This window comes from Musca autumnalis, unplaced genomic scaffold, assembly GCF_047663935.1.
Source record: "Musca autumnalis isolate F117 unplaced genomic scaffold, ASM4766393v1 scaffold_4, whole genome shotgun sequence".
NCBI lineage: Eukaryota > Metazoa > Arthropoda > Insecta > Diptera > Muscidae > Musca > Musca autumnalis.
In genome coordinates, this window is record NW_027411977.1 from 39,332,643 (window position 1) to 39,359,140 (window position 26,498).

Below are 26,498 nucleotides of genomic sequence, written 5' to 3' on the forward strand. Positions count from 1 at the left end.
GTGAAAACCCCGCATCTCAAAATTCAACCAATTTGGTTGAAAAGTTTAGCCAAAATATTCAAAATACCGAAACATTAAGAAGTACCGTTGCGTGGGGACTATCCCAAAACGTGGACCAACCTTCCCAATTTTTTGCTCTCGACATTGTCAGTGAACTATAAGTGTTTATACCAAAATGCATCTGCCAACGCCAACTCCTTTTATATTTGGCCACCGTTTATTTGAACTCGCGACATAGTGCAGCGTTTTTTGAGGTTATGCGCCATTATCTCGGGAACTATGGACTTGCCCTCGAAAAAAAATACAATGACGTAACGGGGGCCGCACGAACATCCTGTTACAAAAAATTTCATAACGATTCGTGAGGTGTCACTAAACTGCACTTATTTCAAATTTTGTGTGGGAGGTACCTGAAGAAGTGGACCGATATAATCCATATTCGAACCTGATATATGCCTAGAGGTAGTATTACCATATGCAAAGTTTGGTTCAATTAGGTTACTCCCTTAGAGAGTTATCGTGCGCACAAGTTTTGCGGTCATCCAGCTTCAGTATAATAGAGGTTAGGATCGGGCGGGACTGTTTCAATGATATGCTAGATGTTCAACACCTGCCCATCCGTTCCTTTTGGAATTATCTTGATTAATTAATATGCAAATATTTACATATGATTTTTTTTTCTAATTGTTGTTGTTTTATTTGTATACATTTTAGTTATGGATATTTAAAGAAATCAATTCTTAAAATAATAAAACTAAAGCAATTTTAATTCAAAAAACAAATTTTAAATTGCCCAATTTTAACAAAACAAAAAGCTCTTCAAAAATAAGTTTTCTTTTATACAAAAATTACAGATGATAACTGATCACACATTATGTCCATTTTCTTTTTGGGTCCAGCCAAAGAAGTTCAGATTAAATTTAGAATACGGTGGTGTAAGCAGCAGTGTAAGCGGGAGCATAACCAGCAGTGTAGGTAGCGGCATAGGGAGTGGTGTAAGCAGCGGTATAGGGAGCAGCATAAGCAGCAGCAACTGGAGCAGTGTAGGCAGCAGCAACAGGGGTGGTGTAAGCAGCAGCAACAGGGGCGGTGTAAGCAGCAGCAACGGGAGCAGTGTAGGCAGCAGCTACAACTGGAGCAGCAGCAATACCGTTATAGTTGCGGGCAATATATTGAGAGCTGGTGGCAGTTACAACGCCAGTGGGTACAGCAGCCACCACAGCGGGTTTGGCATAGGCAGAGCAGACCAAAGCGAAGAGGGCAATGAAAACGGACTGTAATTAGAAAAAGGACAAATGATTAATTAATATTTTGTAATTCAAAATAACATTTAAAAAATAGTTTCAATATTAAAAATAAATTCCATTTACCAATTTGAACATTTTGATGTTTTGGTTTTTTGATGTTTTGATCAAGTTAACTTCTGTTTAACAATACTCAATAATCTATGAAGCGCAGGCTTTTATAGTACTTCTTCTAGACACTCGCTGCACAAAGAATAATAAATGCTAGCGCATATGCTGATAATTATTGAAGATGTCCGCCAAAATATTTAAATTTCATTTTCAATTTATTATTATTTTATGTAGATCCCAGCACACATTGTTGGCTCTGAGTTAAGCCTTATGTCCCGCTGTCTCCGTGCCAGCAAATGTTCTATATAGCCCATACATTGCCATAAAAATGGTTTTGCTTTAAATGGCTTTGAAAAGATACGTTAAGCTACTGCCAAGTACTTGGATACAATGCAAAATTAAATTTTTGGCAAGAAACAAAAACACATATTTGCAAAATTTAGCTACCAAATTGTAGCAGGCAGCAGTCCCTCATTGGACAAAAGGTGGTAGGCGGAAAGCCAGACTGGTAAAAATGTTGAGTTTTTGTTTTTTGCTTTAGAAGGCTTTTAAAAAATTCAATTCAAATGTTACCCACGTACAATAGCTTGGTAGGGGGACACAAGCAAAGTGTTCCAGCAAACCAAGCACATGTGCACCGCCAGAATATATTGATTTATTGTTTGTTGAATGTGTATTTGATGGTAGTTAGATTTAGTGTTTACCAATAGATTTTTGTTTACAAATTGTGTTAACACATGGCCTCACGGAGATACATGTTTAAGACATTGTTGCAATTAACAACTGCAGGATACTTGGTTGTGTTATCTCAAGCTTGTTAGTATTAAAAGTTGTTTTTTTCGAAAAGTACTAAATTTCAGATTCAATGTTGAGGTAGTAAAGGGGTGGTGTCACCAACACTGCCCACACAATACATACCACGCTGCTAACAGAGAAAGCAATGGCGACTGATCGACATTGCCACAAAACAGCGGGTTTGGTTTTATATTCTAAATGGTATATTTCATATTTTACTAGCTACCTCGACTAAGATAAAATACAATGGGATGTTATAATTATAAAGGGTGATCCATTGAGAGGTTCCTATTTTCTTTAAAGAAAAAAAAAAACACAGAAAAATCAAATTGAAAGGGCCTTATGTCCGCTGTGGGGGCGGACATACACTACTCTTACACTCTCAATTTGGCAAATCGAGCCTAACTGAGCCTAATCTCCACGTTACAGAAGAGAATTAAATTAGTCTATATTATTCATGGCAATCACTTTTTTCAAATTCATATAACAACCTATTGCGACACCTTAAATTACTCTTAGTGTATTGAAAATTTTCACTCCAAAAATGATTAAGATATGTCGTAAGTGAATATAGGTAATTGTTTCCCCTTCGCCGATGTCTCTCAGATATATGATAAATTAATTTTTTAGCCTTGGTTAATTCTTTTCCGACTATAAGTACACGCGTGGTATAATGGCGACTTCTACTGACTTCAAAATCGCTCCCTTAAATGATGAATCAGAATTTAAATACCCGCGTGATATATTGTAATAACAGGACAAACTGAATTATGAGGCGTTTACAAAATGTGTCGAATATTTTTATACCCTCAGCATTTATGCTAACGAGCGTATATACACTTTCATACGGGCAAAATGTGCCTCATCGAAATAATGGTTTTAGACCCCATGTATGTTTGGACGAAATGTGTTTCAGACAATTTGGAGTTTATTTAGCCCTGTCCGTCTGTCTGTCTAGCTGGAGCGCACGATAACTCTCGAACGGATCAACGTATTCGGTCCAAAATTTGGCTTTCGTAATATTTTGTCCAAACTTAATTTAAGTTCGAAGGTAGATTATATCGGCCCACTCCATCCGGTACCTCCCCCACAAAAGTTCGGAAATATTCGGAAAATTTGTGCGCACGATAACTCTTGAAGGAAGTAACCGATTTGGTCCATACTTTTCACATCCTGAAATTACTACCAGACATAGATGAGGTTCCAATATGGACTCAAACGTTCCACTTCTTCGGGTACCTCCCAAACAATATTTCGGAAAATTTCAGTTTAAGACCTGCTCTCGAATCGCTTTGATATTTGCTGTAGCGACTTCTATTCACTGTCCTCTAAACGACAGTATAAGTTTCATCAGGGGCAAGTCCATACTTCCTGAGAAAATAGCCTGAAAGGTTCAAAAAACCCCTACGACACCGTGTGTAGTGGTTGGAGCGCAAGATAACTCTTCAACGGATCTGCCGATTCGGTCCAAAATTTGGCCTTCGTAATATTTTATACAAACTTGGTATAAATTCGAAGATAAGCCATCTCAGTCCACTCCTTCAGGTACCTCCCCTCAAAAAATTCAAAAATGTTCGGAAAAATAGTGCGCATGATAACTCTTGATGGTAGTTACCGATTTGGTCCATACTTTACACATCCCAATATATCTACCAAATATGTATCAGGTTCGAATATGCACAATATTTGCCCATTCCTTCGGACACCTCCCACACAAAATTGGATAAGTTCACTTTAAGAACTGCTCTGGAATCATTTTGATTTTTGTTGAAGAAATGTGCATTCGACGCCTCAATTACGACGGTAAAAGTTTTTTTCAGGGGCAAGTCCATACTTCTTGAGAAAACAGCCCGAAAAGTGAAAAAAACCCTCTATGGCACCACACTTTGCATTTCGTAATATTTCTTCGAATATTAGATGAAATTCGATGGTGGTGCTTGTAGGTCCACTGCTTCCGGTACGTCCCCCACAAAAATTCGAAAATATTAGCTAAAATAGTACGCCCGATATCTCATAAACAGAGCAATACGGTTAAGGATCTGTGTCAGGATCCCTTGTAAATTTTTACCTAGTGGTCCTATTTACAGCGATATCATGTTTTTCGTAGGCAAGTACGTGCATCATGATATAATGGTCCAAAACCTCTGAATTATATAGTGACCAACTGAAACGACAGGTGGTCGCGATATCTATCGAGGGGGATGACACCCAGAATAAGACCCACTTTCAAAAGGGAATATTTCGTTACATTCCTTTATATACCTTCCCCGCAAAACTTGTTGAATTCTATCCAAATCCATATTTTTGCCGGTTCATACGCCCAAAATTTTCAAATCCCCTTAAATATATACGTTTCTGGGAAAAACGTGTTTCAATTCACACAGGCCGAGGGTATATCTCTGTCGGCAAAGCCGACTGATCCTTTTTTAATTGTTTAGTTCACATTTTACAAATTTTGATCGATTTCAATATAACTTGGCAAATTTATACCTCGACCAAATTCCGTCATAAATAAAAATGTCATTCAAATTGGACATACATAGCGTTTTGGTGCAACAAATACTCGAAATCGGTCGAAAATATATATGCGAGCTATATCCAAATCTGAACCGATTTCGATATATTTTGGCACATTTATTTGTAGACCAAAATTCCGTCACACATTACAGATTTCATTGAAATCGAGCATATATATATAGCGTGTTTGGTACATCAAATAAATGAAATCAGACGAAAATATATATGGGAACTATATCCAAATCTGAACCGATTTCGATATATTTTGGCACATTTACTTATACGTCAAATTCCGCCACATATTCCGAATTTCACTGAAATCGGACATATATAACGTTTTTGTTACATTAAATATATGAAAAAGGACGAAAATATACATGGGAGCTATATCCAAACCTGAACCAATTTCGACATATTTTTGGTACATTTTTATAGACCAAAGTCCGTCACACATTTCAAATTTCATTGAAATCGGACATATATAACGTGTTTGGTACATCAAATACATGAAATCGGACGAAAATATATGTGAGAGCTATATCCAAATCTAAACCGATTTCGATATATTTTGGCACATTTATTTGTAGACCAAAATTTCGTCACACATTACAAATTTCATTGAAATCGGGAATATGTATGGGAGCTATATCCAAATCTGAACCGATTTCGATATATTTTGTCACATTTTGTATAGGCCAAATTCCGTCACATATTCCAAATTTCATTGAAATCGGGCATATATATATTCGAGAGCTATATCCAAATCTTAAAGGATTCCGATATATTTTGACACATTTATTTATTGGGGTGCATCAAATACATGAAATCGTACGAAAATATATATATGAGATATATCCAAATCTAAACCGATTTTCATATATTGTGGTACATTTTTATAGACCAAATTCCGTCACACATCCAAAATTTGGAGACTTTGCCTGTTACTATTCTATAGATATTTGAATACAAAGTTTACATTTTTTGGAGGTACCTCCGATTCTGATGCTATACGTCCAGATCAAAGCGAAATTTCACAGATTTATATAGCCTATGTTACTTTCAGGCGATGAAGTTATATATTCTGAAAAATTTAGGAAGATCGGTTCTGCGGTTTTTGAGTCGAAACAAAACAAAAATATAAACAAACATACAAACATTTTTCTACTTTATAGATATAGATGGGATTCTACCCGGCATTTACCCAAAACTTGGGTAAATACCAAATAAATATCTTTTTAGGGTGTTTATTTGGGTAAATAAATTTTAAATTTTATTTTGAAATCGAAATTTTGTTTTTCTGTCAGACAGAAAATCAAAAACAATACCAGAAAAGCGGTAAAACCGCGCGGACTAAACTTTTTATACGTCAAATCGGTAGTTGGATTTGCTTGTGCGAAACAGTTAGCGAAGAATGCAAAAATTATAGCTTTGTCAAGGAGGACTTTAATCTCAAAATTATCCACTGAAATCGTGGGTTAATCCATCTGATACGAGTATTTCATAACGTTTGGATTTCGATCCAGCATTTATGATTTTCTGCAAGAAGAACTACAAGAAATTGCTCTAAAAGTTGTCAAATACCAAAAACATGATGTCACAATGTATGAGAGATTTACCAAACTATGGACCAAAATTGATCATATTTTAACTTGCCATGCATCCAAAAACGGTAATTTTATTCATAGTCAGTTAAAATTTGCTAAAACACTGCGTTTTCGCATCTAATTTTATGATTTTAGTATCTGTAGTTTATACCCACAAATTGGGTAAATACCTGGGTATTTACCCATTTGTACCCAATTTACCCATTTTGATGGGTATTTACCCATTTCCCATCTCTATTTATAGATATTTTAGATAGATACATATTTCATATTTTATTTCTTTATATTTTTTATTTATTACTAGCGGACCCGGCGAACTTCGTCTCGCTATTAAGGAATAAAATTTCATACAAAAACTCAATTTTCGATTTTTCCAATTTTCCGACTTTTCCAGAGAGATTTTCCAAAATTTTCTTCTGTAAAGACCTTCTCCTCGAAAATACGAATAACTGACAAAAATTTTTACAGAAATCGGCCTAGCCGTTCTCATTTTATGAATTACTATACATTTTTTACACCATTTTTATATATATAGATATTTTATATTTGATGTTTTGTATTTTATATTTGATATTTTATATATTTTATTTTATATTTTATTCTTTATATTTTATAATCCATATTTTATATTCTATTTTTATAATTTATATTCTTTTTTTATATTTAATACTTTATATTCTATATTTTTTATTTTATCTAAATATCACGGTGCTCTTGAAGCAATTTAAAAAGAAGGTTCTTACACCTCTGAAGTTTTTGCGGATTCTGAAACTACAATGTTCATAGATGAGAAAAATCAAAAAAAAAAAAAAAAATCGCCCGAGCGCTTTTTAAAATAATCGCGATTCAAGTCGGCATTTTTAAGTGTTTTTAGGTTTTCAAGATCTTGCTTGGAAACTGCAAGTTCTATCGAATTGGGACAAAAGAAAATGTTGTAGTTATGAAAATTCGGTACAAGTTTGACCTTTATGGTGTTTTCGTAGGTTTTACCATTTTTTGAGAATAGAAGTTCAAATTGGGACAATGCACTGACTGTATTGTCTCCTTATAAAACAATGTCATGACTGCAAATTCCCAACATAAACTTATATATCTCAAAAATGGTACAACGTAGGAAAAAGATACGAAGGCCTATCTTGTAGAGATTTTTCAAAGCTAAAACATTTTCTTTAGTCTCATTCCGATAGAACTTGCGATTTCCAAGGAAAATCGTAAAAACCTAAAGAAACATACAAATGTGAATTTTGCACCCGATTTATTTAAAAATTCCTCCAGCTATTTTTTCTTGTTTTTGGATTTTTCTCACCTATGAACATTGTTGTTTATAAATCCACAAAAACTTCCCAGGTGTAAGCGGTTTTCACTTAAAGTTAGTGAAGGCGCACCATGTATTTATTAATAGGGTAGCGACACAGTCAATGCATTGTCCCCATTTTAATCTTTTATATCTAAATAACGGTAAAACCTACAAAATTATCATAAGAGCCAATCTGGTAGAGAATTTTCATAGCTACAATATTTTCTTTAGTCCCATTTCGATAGGACTTGCAGTTTTCAAGAAAAATTGTGAAAATCGAAAAAAACCTTAAAATGTTAATTTGAATAGCGATTTATTTAATAAGCGCTCCGCCATTTTTTATTTTTCTCATCTATGAACATTGTAGTTTCAGAATCCGCAAAAACTTCCCAGGCATCTTCCATTTAAAGTTGCTTCGTTGCTAAGCACCGTGATATATAAAATAGGAAAATGTTTGTTTGTAAGTTTGTTCCTTATAGACTCAAAAACCGCTGATCAGATCTTCGTGAAAATTTCAGAGCATATCGCAGCATCGTCTGAATTTAAAAAAGACTATTTTAAATTTTGAAATTCCGCGTTGATCTGGAGATATAGCATCAGAATCGGAGGTACCTCTAGAAAATGTACATTTTATTTGCGAATATCTATAGAATGATGACAGATATAGTTTCCAAATGTGGTCAAACTAAGTGGGAAGTAAGTATACGTCATCTCTTACAAAATAAGCGACGTGGGGTCAAGGGGAGTAGCTCGTATAATCAAAATACAAAAACTAATATTTTTGCTTTGGGATTGTGGCATGTAAGAGTCATCACCATGTTACAGTCTATAATGTCATGAAAATAAAAGTAAGCGGGTCGTCCAATTGGGAAGGTACCCCATAATGTATGCAAATAATATATATAATATATCAGACTCACTATATGTGTGAGAAACATCAAAACTGATTTAGCTAAATTTTATAGGAATCTATGAAGTTGAGAAACACAAGTAAAAAAGTAGCCTCTGTGAATTGAAACTTTCATCTACGGTCAGATCGAATGTATTTTTGGTCTTTTCATTATTTTGTGGCCTTTTATTTGGACATTTGAGCTTGCCGACGAAAATATCCCAGCAAAAAAGTCCTCCCAAAATCATGGGTTTTGTAAGCGATTTTTGGCAGCCGTAACTACTCGCAAACCCCCTTTCTTCCCCATTATTTTTACAAGGGCATGTCGCACTCAGTTTGTAGTTATTTTATGACCACTAGAATAACTAGTTATTCTGTGGCCACTAGACGTTGAAAAGTAAGTTGAAAAAAATTATATTTTTAGAACAGTTGATGTAGAGGTTTTTTTTTAATTTCATCACACTTCTTACTTTTATTTTACTTTATTTTATTTCGCTCGCTGTGCGAGTTGAACACACGAACCCTCTGATTTCTAGCCAAAGACACTACATACTATGCCACGCACACGAACATTAAGGGTTGCTTAAGAACTTAAATGTGCAGTGCACATGTGCACCACGAACTGTTATTTTTTGATTTAAAAAAAAACTCGCGTGCCGACAGTGAGCGTTGAACACACAATCCTAGGATTTATAGTCAGACAAACACTCACTGTGCCACCGTATCCCATTACTTTTCAGATTACTTGTAATGGGCAAAGAAGCTTGTTTACATTACTTTGTAATGGGTTACGTAATGACTAATGGATCCGAATTTTTGCTGGGATGGGTTAGGATTAAAGTTCAAAAGTGTTGCAGAGGAGGTACTTAAAGAAATGGACCGACATAGTCCATTATGGAATCGATTTTGGGAGTCATATCTTTTCGATAGATATCGCGCCAACTAGTAATTTCAGTGGGTCATCGTATAACTTATAGACTAGTATGCCAGGAAGCATGGACTTGTCCACGGAAACATAATACCGTTATAAGCAGGACAACAACGAACAGCATCGGCATACATTTCCAAAGGATCATCGAGCATCGAACAGGCCTTAAATTGCACTTAGACACAAATGTTGAACTTTTTAGAAGTTAAACTAAATTTGAACAAAATATTAGGAGATCCAAAGTTTGGACCAAATTTGTTCAAGATATATCGTGTATACCATTTAAGTGACATTTTTTAAATATTCGGGAGAACTGCCGGAAGTTGCGCACCGGTATTGCCTATCTTCGAATATATCAAATGGACTTGCCCATAAAAAAACTTTTACCGTCGTAATTGAGACAGCAAATGCAAGTTGCCTGAAAAAAAAAAAACAAAGTGAATTGATGCGAGAGCAGGTCTTAAAGTAAACTTATCCGTAATTTTGTGTGATAGGTACCCAAAGGAGTGGAAAAACATAGTCCATATTCGAACCTGATCTATACCTGGTAGATATATTAGAATGTGTAAAGTATGGACCAAATCGGTCAATCCCCTCTAGAGTTATAGTGCGAACAATTTTTCCGAACATTTTTTAACCTTTGTGGGGGAGGTACCTGTGTACCGATTTGGCTTATGTTCGAATTTAAACTATGTTTGGACAAAATATTACGAAGGCCAAATTTTGGAGCGAATAGTTTATCCGTTCGAGAGTTGTCTTGCGCTCCAACCACTACACACGGTGCCATAGGGATTTTTTCATTTTTCTCAGGAAGTATGGACTTGCCCCTTATAAAACTTGTACCGTCGTATGGGGTGTAGTGAATATAAGTTGCTACAACAAAAGTCGAAGCGTTTCGAGAGCAGGCAATAAACTAAACTTTTAAGAAATTTTGTGTGGGAGGTACCCGAAGCAGTGGACCGATTGAGACCACATTGAAATCTTATCTAAGACTGGTGCACGTTTCACGATGTGCAAAGTATGGACCAAATCGGTTACTCCCTTCAAGAGTTATGGTGCGCACAAATTTTCCGAACATTGTCGAACTTTTATGGGGGAGGTACCTGAAGAAGTAGACCGATATGGCCCAACTTCGAACTTAAACTAAGTTTGGACAAAATATTACGACTGCCAAATTTTGGACCAACTCGGCTCATCCGTTTGAGAGTTATCGTGCGCACCAGTCAGACAGACAGACGGCGGACATGGCTAAATCAATTCCAAATTGTCTGAAACACATTTCGTCCAAACATACTTGGGGTCTAAAACCATTATTTCGATGAGGCACATTTTGCCCGTATGAAAGTGTATATACCCTCGTTAGCATAAATGCTGAGGGTATAATTACAAGGAGTCATCTATTCCTGATCCATACAGGAGCTCTTCCGCCGACGATGCAGCTTGCAAAATGGAAATTTGACGTTGCTTTCGCAACATTCTTCCTTCACGAGTGAACTCGGCCGCACGTCTCTCTGCCAGTGCAGTTCGTGCTTGGTCGATTTTTTTTAGCATATTCGTGTGCGTTTTGTCCACATCTCACTCCGATCGAGCTCAAATAAAATAACAATGATTTTGTACCTTCGTTAAAAAGACCAATCGCAATGTAATTTACAACGAGTGCTCCACCGATTTTGGGGACAAATTTTCCAAATAAGTTGATTGGAACTTTCGTTGCTATTTTGATTGAAGCCGCCGACGCATCTTTCGAGTATATAGGTATAATAGCATCTAAAATATTTGATGGAAGTGGTCTGTAATCGTGTATGAAAGCCTCTTTTCTTGCCCGAGCCCGTTGATATGAACACCACGAGTCTTCACCGGTGGAACATCTCTCGTAACTTGGATTTGTATCGCTTGAACTGTAATGATCAAATGTCGCCCATATTGCCTCATGTATATCGTGAATTAAATTCGTATGGCGTCGAATTACAAGTCCATATTAGACAGTGAGCTTGTCAAACAATTTTCCTGTCAACATTCTTTTGCCTCCATTCACAGGTACAATACTTCTATACCTGGACCTGGATATGAATGACCGTCCACATGTTTCATTTATAGGCTACAAGTGAATTCATTTCATGGAATTCCCAAAAGGTAGCCATTGTGAGGTACATTAGAATTATGTAAAAAGAATAAAGTACGCCTAAACAAAAAGAAACCACTACGGTTTTTTGAAATTGACAAGTAGGGAAAACCCCTTAATGTAAATTAATATCACTCATATAGAGTTCATCTTAGTCGGTGTTGCGAAGCGCACCGGGTTCAGCAAATATTTTATATTTTGTAGTTTTTAATTATAATATACTACATCCGATTATTCAAAATCAACTGCCCATCAGCACTTTTTAAAATTATGTATTTACATATACATTTTAATCCTTGTGATTATTATTCAATTGTGACATAAGTTTTAAATATAATAAACAAAAATGCACATTTACCTTCTTTGTGTTTACAAGTTATTATTTGATAATCCAATGGTAATCCAATTAACGATAACAGCATTTATTAATTTAACTATATATAAATTATTATCCAATGATGTGAAGACGACATTCATTCAAACATTGAGCGGAAGAAAATTAATTTATTGTTCCACATTAGTATTAACTGTGGCATTGGAATTAAAAACAATAACACCACGGCGACGTTGAAAATATTTAGCCCGCTGGTCCCGCCAATAATGTACACCACCCATTATGCAAACCGTGGCAACCAGAAACACCAGACAGGATAGTACCAACGACAGCACGAGTAGATAGGTTTGCATTTGTTTGGCATGTTCACTCATTGTATCCAAAGATTGTTTTAGGGAATTTTGAAAATTCTTTGAATCGGCTAGCTCATTTTCGGCACGGTGCAATTCATCATCTTTACTGGAAAGGCAGGTTACATCACGTATATGAGTTTGTTCCTGAGGATTATCATCGGGTTCAATGTGTAGCTTGGTAAAATCCCCCAGTTGGGGTTTTATCAACAACCAGTGCAGATAAGTGCAATTGAAACGATTGCGAGATATGCCCAATTCCATGAGTAGGGGAAAGGCTTTTGCGAAGCTGTATTTTCCTTTGATCTCTGTCAAATTATTGGCATCCACAAAGAAACGACGCACCTTTTCATTGGCCGGTACAAACATGTCCAAATTCAATTCAGTTAAATTATTAAAGGCCAAATCGAGAGAATCCAAATTTGCCAACTTGGAAAACATGCCAAATGCCAGCTTAGATATGCCAGTGGACCGAAGATTGAGTATTGTGAGATATTTCAAATTCTGAAATGTCGACACATTTGGATTGCCCACTGGATTATAGGATAAATCCAATTCGGTGAGTTGGGTTAGCGAGACAATGCTATTGATGTCGGATAATTTATTTCCCTTCAAAAGCAGTGTGTTTACATCCAGGCCATTCCAGACCTCCACCCTTGATATGGAATTATTGTTGGCTGAAATAAATGAGGTTCCGTTTACAATTAACCTGGTCAACTGATTTGAATCCAAATCCAATCTTTTGGTTATTGTTTTATTTGCCAACTGAAAATCGGTGAGCTCATTGTTGGCTAATATCAAAACTTCCGGACCGTAGGAATTTTGAAATGTTTGCGGGTCAAATGTCTTCAAATGATTATGGGCCACATTCAGTTCCCTTATGTGACGCAAGCTTTGAAACACTTCCGCCTTTAGCTCATCCAATTGATTGTAATCCAGCTGCACAATATCCATGTAGGCATTATCCAAAAATAAATCCGTTGGTATTGATTTCAAGGCATTATAGGACAATACAACCTTATTCAAATTCGTTAATCCACGAAAAGCCAAGGAACCTAAGGTATGTATTTTATTGTGGCTCAAATCTAAACGCATTAAATTATGGGCACCCACAAATGCCGAGGTGTTGATTTTCTCTATTAAATTATGACTCAAATTTAGGGTATTCAACAGGCTGGCCGAGGTGAAAGTGTTACGCGATATATCCTCAATTTCGGTATGTGAAACATCCAGTGTCTTCAGACTGCTAAACACATCGAACAACTTGGCGGGTATATCCAACAGCACGGAATTGTAAAATTTCATAAAATTTGTTTGATTTGCCCGAAAATATGGTGTAATTTTAATATTTTGCGAGTGGGTAACTTGAAAACCGGAAACCGTGCAAAATTTTTCCATTCCACCGATTTTATCATTATATTCATCACACTTCAACACTACATCCTCGGCCAGGCAGCAGGATATCCAAAGTGTGCAGAGCATTACTATTGCTCTCCGTAAACGCATTATAACCGTTTAACCGCAGCTTGTACTGATCCGTCCGAATTTCTGTTAAAACTAAAATACAGTTTTCATTCACTCTTGATACATTGCTCACAAGGAAGTAGTTTTCTTTTTTGCAAAACAAAAAACAAAAACTTATTCTTAAGACTTTATCTGTTTATTTGTTTCTTTTTGTGCAAGTATTTTACAGCTGATAAATTTTGCAATAAATATACAGCACTTCTTTATTTTATATAATTGTATTTTTGTTTTGCCAATCAGACATAAAAAGGAAAATAAAGAAAACTTACCGACGACGATTCTGTTTCTTTTTTATCGTAAGTAGTTCTCTAGGCTAGCCCTGAATTTTTTTCTGCATTGTACAGGAGATAAAAGAGTTAAATACACTTAAAATATTTTCATATCTTGGAGAGTTCTAAAAGTGCATATACGATTTGTCATAATATTTCAAACATATATGTATATAATTCAACGCTTTAGGCTAACGAAGGAGTGAGTATACACTTTGATACGTCTAAAAATGTGCCTCATCGAAATAACGGATTTAGACCCCAACGATGTTTGGACGAAATTCATTTCAGACAGTGTCCGTCGGTCTATCTGTCCGTCTGTCCGGCTGGTGCGCACGATAACTCTCAATTGGATCAATCGAACCAAATTTTGGGTATTGTAATATTTTTTCCCGCAAACGTTTTAAGGACCATGATCTGCGAATCTGCACCTGGAATGTTCGCACTCTTTATAGAGAAGGGGCAGATGTACTTGAAAAGTACAAGACCGATATTACTGCCATACAGGAAATACGATGAATTGGGAAAGGCGTCACAACAACACCTAAAGGTGACGACTGTATTATAGCTGCCATGACGTAAAGCATGAGTTTGGTTGTGGATTCGTAGTTAGTCGGAGACTAAAACATCTGGTATCCAGCTTCACCCCAGTGAATGAAAGACTTGCTGCAATTCGAATAAAAGCTAAATTCTTCAACATCAGATTTATTTGCGCTCATGCTCCCACTGAAGAAAAGGACAAACAGACCAAAGATATATTTTACGAGCGCTGCCCTGCCCATGACATTAAAATCATTCTAGGCGATTTTAATGCCAAAATTGGAAAGGAGAATATCTTTGGCCCAACAGTCGAGAAATTCAGTCTCCACAGTGAAACATCTGACAATGGCATGAAGCTGATAGACTTTGCAGCTGCAAGAAACATGGTAGTTAGCAGTACCAGATTTAAGCATCTCGATATTCATAAGGGCTGTCGCCAGATCAAAGAAGAAGAAATCAAATTGATCACGTTGTGATAGATGGAAGACATGCATCAAGCGTGTTGGATGTACGATCGTTCCGAGGTGCAAACACACACTCGGACCACTACCTTGTTGCAGCATAGGTACGTACCACAATAAACGTAGCAAACAAAGTGCGAACAGACACAACACGGAAGTTGGACATCGTTAAGCTGCAACCACAACAGATAGCCACAGCATATTTCACTCAACTGGCCCAACTGCTTAATCAAAGCACTCCTTGTCCCGATAACATATCAGGACAATGGCAAAACATTGCCCACTCCATGCAAACAGCCGCAAAATCAATACTTGGATACCAGAGACCTCCACCAAGGAATCCATGGTATGACCAGGAGTGTCGTACTGCTACCGCAGAGAAAAATGCTGCATATAGGGCTACTTTACAATCAGTAGCAACGCGCAGCGCACGAGAGAGGTATCGGGAGAAAAGGAGAGAAGATAAACGTCTTTTCCGCAAGAAAAATAGAGAAATGGAAAATCGGGAGTGTGAAAAAATCGAAATGTACAGGAGCCAGAATGAAGTCCGAAAATTCTACCAAAGAGTGAAACATCAAACAGATGGCTTTTGTACAGGCACATCCTCCTGTAGAGACCAGCAAGGTAATCTGTTACCATACAGATAGCGTGCTCAGGATATGGAAGCATCATTTTTCCAATCTGCTGGTATCCAATAGTAGCGAAGTCGACGAAGATACCACAGATCCAATCCCAGAAGATGGTATTGAATGTATACCACCCGGCCAAGATGAGGTAAAGACAACAATAAACCGGCTGAAGAATAATAAGGCAGCAGGAGTTGATGGCCTACCAGCCGAGCTGTTTAAAACCGGAGGCGACACGCTGATAAGGTGTATGCATCAGCTAGTTAGCTCAATCTGGCGTAAGAAAGAAGATAAGACTTTATGCTCCAACTATAGGGGCATAAGTTTTCTCCCTATCGCCAACATGATAGTGTCAGGGATATTGTGCGAACGACTAAAGCCCATGGTCAACGAAATAATTGGGCCATACCAATGCGGCTTTAGACCTGGCAAGTCCACCATTGACCATATATTTACCCTGCGGCAAATCCTAGAAAAGATCCAAGAGATGCAGATCGACACCTACCACCTTTTTATCGATTATAAAGCAGCCTTCGACAAGCAAGTCTGAATTTGGTATCCCCGCAAAGCTCATTCGGCTTTGTAAAATGACTCTAACTGACACAAGATCTTCAGTTAAAATAGGAAAGAACCTCTCCAAAGAGTTTTGTACCAAAAGAGGTTTCAGGCAGCCTTTCGTGTGATTTTTTTCAACATCCTGCTAGAAAAGGTTATACGAAAGGCAAACGTCAAAAGAAGTGGCACAATCTACACCAATGTCCACATATTACTTGCATATGCTGATGATATAGACATCATGGGACGATCAGTAAAAGAAGTAACTGATACCTTTATGAAGGTCGAAGGAGAATCTGCTAAAGTGGGTCTGGCGGTAAACGGCGAGAATACCAAGCTGATGGTGTCGACGCGCAATGCGTCCATTGAGATCGGACCAACTGTTGAAGTTGGTTCCTATAATTTTGAGGTAGTAAAAGACTTGGTATACGTCGGCACCGCCGTAGACACAACAAACGACATCAGTTGTGAAATAAAAAGAAGAATTGTATTGGCCAACAGATGCTACTTTGGCTTAATTAAGCACTTTAAAAACAAAGCCACAACTCGTCAAACAAAAATAACACTGACAATACTCGTGCTGATGTATGGTTCTGAAGCCTGGGTACTTGCGCAAGCAGATAAGGCAGTGCTTGGCCTGTTTGAGAGAAAAATTCTTCGATAGATCTACGGACCAATCTGCGTTGGCGGTGAATATCGTCGTCGTATGAACCACGAGCTGTATCTGCTATCATCATCAATATAGTTAAACGTATCGAGATGCAGCGATTGCGTTGGCTAGGCCATATAATAAGAATGAGCGATGATGAACCCGCTAAAAAGGCGTATATATTCGAGCCACATGGCGGTGCACGCAGTATTGGCAGGCAAAGAATAGATGGCGCACACAACTGGATGAAGAGATGACAAGGCGCGGTATTCCAGAAAGCGAAGCACTAAACAGAGAGAATTGGAACACTTTTCTTAGTTCGGTATATGGAACAAATGCTCTGTAATGGGCCAGCTTAGTAAGTAAGTATTCTTCATCAGGGTAAAATTCTTAGTCGATTTAACCATGTCCGCCTGTCCGTCCGTCCGTATGTTGAAAACACGATACAGCTCGCAATTTTTAAGATAGAGCTTTGTAATTTGGTACAGAAGTTTCTATTACTCCTAGGATGTTTGGTATTGCAAATGGGCTATATCGGTCCTCGTTTTGATATAGACATCATAGTACGGTACAATCCGATTTCGGTATTTTGAAGGTTTTAGTTTCATTATGACTCCTACATGGGTGAAATTTACAACTTAGTCTTCGTTGGGGGTATAAAACTTTCCCCCAGAATTCTGTTGGTATGGGGCCACGCCTTCGTATAGCCTCCATAGAACGGTACCTCCCGATTTTCTGTATTTTGAAGGTTATGGCCACAATAATCCATTGAAATGACTGACATTTGGTATTTAGTCTTAGTTTGAGATATTCAAGTTTACCCTCTAAATTTTTCGGTATAGGCCCACGCCTTCATATGGCCCCCCATAGAACAGTACCTACCGATTTTCGGTATTTTAAAGATTCAATATTCATCCGAAGTGGCTGGAATTTGGTATTTAATCTTCCTTGGGGGTATAAAACTTTCCCCCCAGGAATTTGTTGGTGTGCGTCCACGCCTTCATATAGCAACCACAGAACGGCACCACCCTATTTTCGGTATTTTGAAGGTCTTAGCTTCATTATCACACCGAAATGTATAAAATTTCCCCCCACACATTTGTTGGTATGGGTCCACGCCTTCATATAGCCACACCTTCATATAGAAGCGTACCTTTTGATTACGGTATTATCTTACTGAAATATCGAAATTTGGTATTTAGTTTTCCTAAAGCCGTTCTTACTTATTTGACATTAATTCTACCACAGCCTCCGCTGAAATTATTTTTTTAAAAAGTCCCCCGACGAATCATGCTAAAACAATTGATTTTTCAGAAATGCGTTAAAAGCTTATGTTATAGTACAATTTTTCGCAAGTTACAATACCCAATACCTCATTTTCAACATATGTTAATTTTCTACAATGAGGCCCATGCGATGTAAAGACTTAAGTTTGGTCGCTGCTGGTAATAAGTACAAATTAGTCTTTACAATTTAACTTTACTGACACCAATGCCTATCTAAAGCAACGGAACCACTCTGCCATTCGTTCACGACAATCATGTCAAACGTGAAGAAGGGTCTTACGTGAGATACTCAACTTCACTGAAATTATGTCAAACCGCTTTCTCATGGTTGGTGAAAGAGCGGCATTCAGTAGTGAGATTGCCTAACTCATTTTTGAGTTACCGACAAAAAACGATCCAAATAAAAGTTGACAACACTGTTTCTTTCGATAGAACTTTACGTCTACTTTTTATTGGTCGCTAGCTTACCGAATTATATCGGTAATTACCGAAATTATAATCATTTTAATTTTACCGATTTTGTCGGTAACTCAAAAAATGAGTTAGAGAATCATACTACAGTGCTGATAAACATTCGCCAGTCTGCTGACATGGATCCCTGCGACCAAGATGTTATTCCGACTCATGAACTTTATTATTGTTTTAATCTCATCATTTCAACAAAATTGCAGAAACTATTTGATTTAATTTATTTCTGCCAGTGTTCTCTTGAAACTGAACTTTGCCAATTGGTTCGGAGACATAAAACAATATTCGATAACAGCACTTCCATACTTGGACTGATAACTGACCAACTCAAAAGCATTTGTGGCTTTTGTTGTTGTTTTCTTTTTAAGCACAATGCAATACATGTTTGCACAAATACATATAAATTTGTTCACTGTATATTTCTTGGAATACTGACTTATATTTTTTTAATACAGATTTTATATTTTACAAAAAAAAAAACATTTATTACTCATATTATTTCAATAAAGTAAATAATATTTTCTATAAATGTGCAATTAAACGTAAACATAAGACAAATTATTTTTTAATATAATTTTAATATAAATTGTATATTTTTATAAATAGTACCAAATATAAAGTATATAAAATAGTACCAAATATAAAGCATGTGCCACTTGTTGCGAATATAAATTCAAAGTTTTAATGACGTCTTAGAATAACTGATAAATATAACATTTGTATTAGTAAAACGTTTATTTTGATTTCCTGTTTCTTGTAAAGAAATGCCGGAGAATGACAATTAAAAAAAGTAGTAATTGATAAGAAGGAAATAAGTAAGTAAGATAAGAAGTAATTGAAATACAACTAAAGGAGGAAAAATAAAACGTGACTCCATTAATGGTTTTTAACAGGCCATATTAATCAACATTGTGCAAGAATTTGTTCCGACGAATGTTACTTATTTAAGGGAGAAAAAATCTTTGGATAGAAAAAATAGAAAAGTATGAAACGGAAATCATGAAAAGTATGAAACCGATCATCGCAAATGCAAGGTCCACCTAAGCATGGCATTAAAATTATTCTAGGTAATTTTAGTGCCAAATTGCCAGTCACCACAAAAATATTCGACAACGGATTGAGGCGTCGCATTATGTGAAAAGTATAGAGGAGAACTTGAGTAGTTCACGGCACCATATTTAGCCCACTTAAAGCCGACATTTTTTTTTTTTTGAGAGAAAACTTAAAATTTTGTATGAAAATGATATTTTTGGGTCATTTTAAGCATTTTTTAATTAATAAATAACTTTTTCTTTAAAACAAATCGTTTTCCTGCAATCGGGCCTTCTTTTAGTGACGAAAACTTTGAAGGGTAATATATGTAGGTGTATTCTTACACGCCAATCCCTTGGTTTTTGATTGATAAATTACTCTTACCATATTCCTAACAAATCACTGACTTTATATGAATGTAACATTTATGATTAAATTTTTATCGCATATTTAAATTTTTCATCAAAAGTCTAAAATTACAAAAAGTCGATTTTTCTGAATTGCTTGCGTCTTAGGCCAATTGCGTGGAAATGCATGGACCAAATGGAGCTTTATAACCATGGAATGATAGATAACAGACAATACTATAACAAAATGCAAAAAAAAATCCGCACAAATTTGCGAATATATGGAAGACATTTACTTTAAATCCACTGCCACACTGTTCACCACTTGGATGGCTGAAATGAGGATCCCACTGAACATATTGGTCGATGGTGTACTGATTCCGACCACTAACTATTCCAAAATATTGGGTGTAACGTTCGATAACATGTTTAAGTCGTTCGCTAAAGTCACAACTATTTGCGATAAGATCAGAAGTAGGAACAAGATCCTCAAGTCGCTGGCCGGCAGAACTTGGGGTGCTGACAAAGAAACCTTGTTAGTAAGCAATGCGGCGCCAGCGTCGTATGTAACAGGGTGCTTTCTCGTGACACCAATGAACCACCTTCATGAGGAGGAGAAGGTTTTACACGTACGTCAGCAAAACAAGATGTTGTCGATGCAGTACCTGCTCGGGTGTTATCGCAGTGAGCATTCCTGTCACGATTTAATGGACAGGCTTCCCCCACGCAGGTACGTCGGGATAGATCTTCCTGATCTAGAGAGAGGTCGAAAGAGGTCTCCGTACTTGGAGATCACCCTCCATGCCAAGGCAAACACGAGTGGTTGTAGCCCAGTTAAGATCCGGACGATGCAGCTGGCTCAGTTGGTATTGGGCCCTAAATGATGCCACGTTACCCACGTTACCCAGCGCAGCATGTGGATTGGGACCACATGACATACTGCATTTGTTTAGCTGCCAACTAACCCCACTCACATGTCTCCTGATTCTTTATGGACGCAACCATCCAAGTGGCAGAATTCTTGAGTCTGGATACACCCACTCACCTGTCTCCTGATTCTTTATGGACGCAACCATCCAGGTTGCAGAATTCTTGAGTCTGGATACAGAGGAACCAGAATCTGATAATTGAAATAATACACGAACGAACATATATGCGATGCTACAACAACAACCAATGAACCCATGGCTTGTCTTAGACTGTCGTGCTGCTACCGAATAGAAGAATGTGGAATATGAGGCTACTCTACAATCAGTAACAAAACGTATCGCAGAAGAGAGATATCGGGAGAAAAGGAGAGTGGAGAAACTTCCCTTCCACAGGAAATGTATTAGTTTGAGGTGAAAATCGAAATGTTCCGGAGCCAGAATGAGGTGTAAAACATCACACAACAGAGTTTATGAGCCCAACAACAAAATTAAACAAGTAAGAGCGGCTTTAAGTTCGACCGGGCCGAACTTGTTATACCCTACACCAGGAGTGGTATTAAAGTATAATGGAACAATTAGTTCCCTTTCGTTTAAGAAAAAGACTTAATACCAAATGTCAGCAATTCCCGTAAAACAATATCGCTAACCTTGAAAATACGGAAATTCGGGAGGTACCCTTCTGTGAGGGCTATATCAAAACGTCGATCTATACTGACAAATTTCTGGCGTAAAGCTCTTAGACTCAAAGAAGACTAAATACCAAATGTATGATATTTCAGTAGGATAATGTGGTTAAAACCTAAAAAATACCGTAAATCACGAGGTACGTTTCTATGGGGGTATAGGAAGACGTGGACTTGACTTGACCAAAAATCATGAAAAATTCAAATGTTGTGTAGCATTACGTAAAGCTATTTTAAGTGGTTATGGCCACTTATAAGCATGAGAAAAGCCATTTTCATGCATTTTTTTATAAAAAATCTATTAAACCTTAGGTTACCTTCTATTCTTTTTTTTTGAAAAATCTTACATTCAACACATGCCCGCTTATAAAGCAGTGTTTTTACTAAAGCAGTTTGCGGTACCCACTGTAGTTTGAAAAAGAATAAACCGATCAGCATATATTTTTGTGGGATCATTACGAACCTAATAATCTTGTCCATTATCGAAAAGGAATTAAAAAAATAAATTTTTGAAAATTTTGAACAGTTAAAATCAAAATTTCACTGAACAAAATTGATATTTTTCTGACTCCGTCACCAGTTTTTTTAAAGACTCTCTCGGTTAAGCACATGATTTATGTGTACAATAGTCCCACAAAAACATATAAAGTGCCACTTCGAGGAAAAGACGTTTTTAGTTTCTATCCCAGCTAACATTTTTTTTCAAATTCGTTTCGAATTCGGACAGAATTTCTGAAAAAATATCCGATTCTGATGCCGAATTCGTACAGAATTCGGTACGAAAGTTGTAGGGACGTCGTCCAAACCCAACTCAGAGACAATTTTCTTTCAATGTGCTATTTATGGAAGCTTCTAATTTCAAACTTTCTAATGATTTTGCCTGTTGTTATCATTTTATGATTAACAGTAGAACAATATGCAGAAGTATACTTCTACATATATGTTGAAGCTATCAATACTAGCTTGAATTATTATACACTACCGGTCATCTGAATAGGTTTGAATTTTTTTCTTTTTATATGTTAAGGTATCTTCTTATGTGTTCGTATTACAGATCCATACTATATAGTTTTTGAGAGTCCTATACTATGCCAACATTCCCAAGAAAAAACTTGACGGTGTTGCCATATTTTCGGAAAATATCCCAATTATAATAAAAAATGTACAAAAAAGTGCCCAATTTTTGCGATCATCAGAATAGGTTTGAATCAAATAAAATTGAAAAATTGTACTACCCAAGCAAATATTGCGCAGTTTTTTGGTTTAGTTAAGTAAAATGGAATATTCTGATAAATCCTACAACAAATTTGACCCGCTTTATTAGGAATGTGGGTTCAATTCCCAACATGGAAAAATTAGCAACAACTTTCAGATAAAATCAATAAATATTCCAACAAAAACGTTTTATAAACTTGCTTTAAATGACTTTCTGATTTCGTTAGATCTCTTCTGAGCTTCTAAATTTGTCTAAAAGCAAATACCAAGGGTAACCATATTATTAGGATCGATAAATTAGAAAGGTCATTGAAAATAGTTGGTATTTGAGTTCAAGTTTCATTTTTTAACTATCCTTGCAGTACAAATTTAAGTATTATCATGCTCACAAATCCACCATAGTTGACCACATGTATCATAAATGTTCGAAAATTTGTCTGGAAGAATGTTTCTTCGACGACAATAAAGTAGACAATTGCAAATCAAATTTAAGTCAAAGGGGCATGATATCGCCGACTTTTATAGTGCTGTAATACCTATATAGTCAGGTCAAAAAGTTTTTTTCTGTTCACAAGTCATAAAACAAACACGAATAAGTACAAACGAATGGACTACTGAGGTTATACAGCACTATAAAAGTCGGCGATATCATGTCCCTGTGAGTTTAATTTGAATTACAATTTTCTACTTTATTGTCGTCAACGAAACATTCTTCCAGACAAATTTTCGAACATTTATGATACATGTGGTCAACTATGGTGGATTTGTGAGCATGATAATACTTAAATTTGTACTGCAAGGATAGTTAAAAAATGAAACTTGAACTCAAATACCAACTATTTTCAATGACCTTTCTAATTTATCGATCCTAATAATATGGTTACCCTTGGTATTTGCTTTTAGACAAATTTAGAAGCTCAGAAGAGATCTAACGAAATCAAAAAGTCATTTAAAGCAAGTTTATAAAACGTTTTTGTTGGAATATTTATTGATTTTATCTGAAAGTTCTTGCTAACTTTTCCATGTTGGGAATTGAACCCACATTCCTAATAAAGCGGGTCAAATTTGTTGTAGGATTTATCAGAATATTCCATTTTACTTAACTAAACCAAAAAACTGCGCAATATTTGCTTGGGTAGTACAATTTTTCAATTTTATTTGATTCAAACCTATTCTGATGATCGCAAAAATTAGGCACTTTTTTGTACATTTTTTATTATAATTGGGATATTTTCCGAAAATATGGCAACACCGTCAAGTTTTTTCTTGGGAATGTTGGCATAGTATAGGACTCTCAAAAACTATATAGTATGGATCTGTAATACGAACACATAAGAAGATACCTTAACATATAAAAAGAAAAAAATTCAAACCTATTCAGATGACCGGTAGTGTATGTAGCATTTATATTAAAAAATTTTAAAATTGTATATGCGAATTTTATGACAAGTCATTTTGTTCTTCGACATCAAACGAAAAAAAATTCCCTTAGAAAATCCATTAGAAATCGGAACGAATTCGAAATGACGATTCTTAAGATTCTTTAGAAAATGTGCAGAGATTCTTAAAATAAACTTATAGAAAATCGGTCAAATTTCTAGGAAAATATTAGAGAAATCGGCTACAATTCTAAAAAATATTCAGAAAATCTCAGAAAAAATCTGATATCAGAGCCCCCGGAAAAAATTGTTAGCTGGGTATGCTACGTACAAAACACAATAAATGTTTCCCTTCGAAAACTCATATCTCGGTAAATTTTTGTCCGATGGACTGGAAATTTTGGCACATATTCTATTCTATATTTTATATGAAATAATGGTGTAAAGTATATAAATCCAATAGAAAGAATTCATAATTCTAATTTACGTTAGGCGAGTTTACTTGCGGCAAGTCTCAGTTTTTAGGAGAGACACGTAAGGGGTATGGAAGTGGAAAAAATTGCTCGTACCGGCAATTTTCCGGCAATTCCTTTTATATTTTTCGTTTTTGCCATTATTTTCATTGTTTTGAAAACAAAACTTCCAGAAACAGAATTGAATGTATTAAAATTAAAAAAATGTATTAAAAATAGTCAATATCGGGCCAAGTTCGGTAATGTCGCCATGTAAAATTTATTGAAGTATATTGAAGTTTTTAATCATACAGGTGCACGTTATGGTTTATCGCAGAATTTTACAACCACAAGATTTTTAGCAAGATTTTCACTATTTCGATGATCTTAGCCTAATTTTTAAGAATATCGTCTGTCGTTGTCGTTGAAATGTTTCTAAATGAAAACATTAAGAAAAATTTAACAGTTTTGGAGATATGGTGCGAAATGTATACAAATTATGGAATTTTTAGATATATTATAAAATTTATTTTTTTTTTCATTTCTCCAAATATTTTATTTTGGCCCTTATCTACAAATTCGCTGCAAAGGTCAGAAGAAGATTTGCATTGGTTTCAGAGATATAACCCCGAGTTGTTTAAAAAGTCGATATTTAACAATGTTTAGATGTGGCCATAAAATCCAAGCTGTATCTGACTCAACAAAACGAAACTAGGGCTTTTGTACTTTGGATCTGTACTTTCAAAAAATCCTCACTTCAAATTATTTGCACAAGATTACCTTATAAATGTTGCACAGTGTTATTTACCGAAAGAGATAGATTCTGATACTTTTAATAATATGTTATAATTTGTTTTCTTAATTATGTTTTCTTAATTGTACGATTATAATTTGTTTTCTTAATTGTACGATTAGAGGTTTTTGGACTCGATGACAAACACTTTGATGGACTTAGTTCTATATAGTTTTGACAAATAACAATAGATCCTTATTGAACCCCACATAATTATTCAGTAATAATTATTTGAGAGACACTCCTCTCGATAGTTACCGCGCCCATAAGATTTTTAGTTGGCCACCGTAGTATTTAGAGCTTTGTCAGGAAGTATAAACTTGTCCACAAAAAGTAGGATATCGCTGTAAACAAGACTACAAAATGTCCAAAGAATCATCGAACAGTCTTTAAACTGCAGTTATGTTAGACTCGTATAAGAGACCTGAAGATGTTGTCCAAACATATTCTCTTGGACCTTGATGTACTTTTAGAAGTAATCTTGCGAACCATATTAGGTTCGATTTTAGACCGAATCGGTTAGTCCATTCGACCATTTTAGTGAACATTTTTGAACTTTTATGGCGGAGGTACCGATATGACTTAAATTTAATTTGGACAAAACATTACGAGATCCGTAACTTGAACCGAGAGTTATCATGAGTTCCAACCTGCCAGACAAACAGAGATACAGACGGACGGACGGTGGTAAGTACTTTCATCTTGGCTGAAACGAATATCGTCCAAACATATGTGAAGTCTTAAATCATTATTTTGATGAAATCTATACGATACAATCCTAGTGCACATAATCTCGTAATCCAAAGTCTGAGGTTACAATTATACTTCGGTGATGATAAGTAAAAACCAAGTGACGCACAAAAATTCATTTGTCTTCATTATTTTCTCATACTGTTTAGCAGCAAATTTGTCTAAAACAGAACAACAAAATTTTGTAGTCCACGAAGGACCGACCCTTCATACATTTTATTCAATAGATTTTTTTATATATTTCCATTCCCACAATACTGAACTCGTTATTTTTGTTATAACCGGATGAGTTTTAAGCCTCGAGAGCTCTATACAGTTCGAATAAATAACACTGCTCAACAAAATTGAA

The 26,498-nt window shown here is 36.0% G+C and overlaps 1 protein-coding gene across 2 annotated transcripts in view; it reads right to left on the bottom strand.

Annotated features, from left to right (window-relative positions):
• Positions 1–671: 671 nt before the first annotated feature.
• The window catches only part of LOC141403684 (uncharacterized), a 291,242-nt gene continuing 265,415 nt past the window's right edge, over positions 672–26,498 (bottom strand). The window contains exons 2-3 of one of the 2 annotated variants that reach the window (XM_073986464.1): positions 1,371–1,394; positions 672–1,274 (exon numbers count right to left, since the gene is read on the bottom strand). In XM_073986464.1, the coding sequence (XP_073842565.1) occupies positions 921–1,274; positions 1,371–1,382 (366 nt within the window). In that variant the 5' untranslated portion in view covers positions 1,383–1,394 and the 3' untranslated portion in view covers positions 672–920. Of the gene's footprint in view, positions 1,275–1,370; positions 1,395–11,865; positions 13,789–26,498 lie in introns of those variants that run through there. The other variant, XM_073986463.1, reaches the window with a different exon arrangement.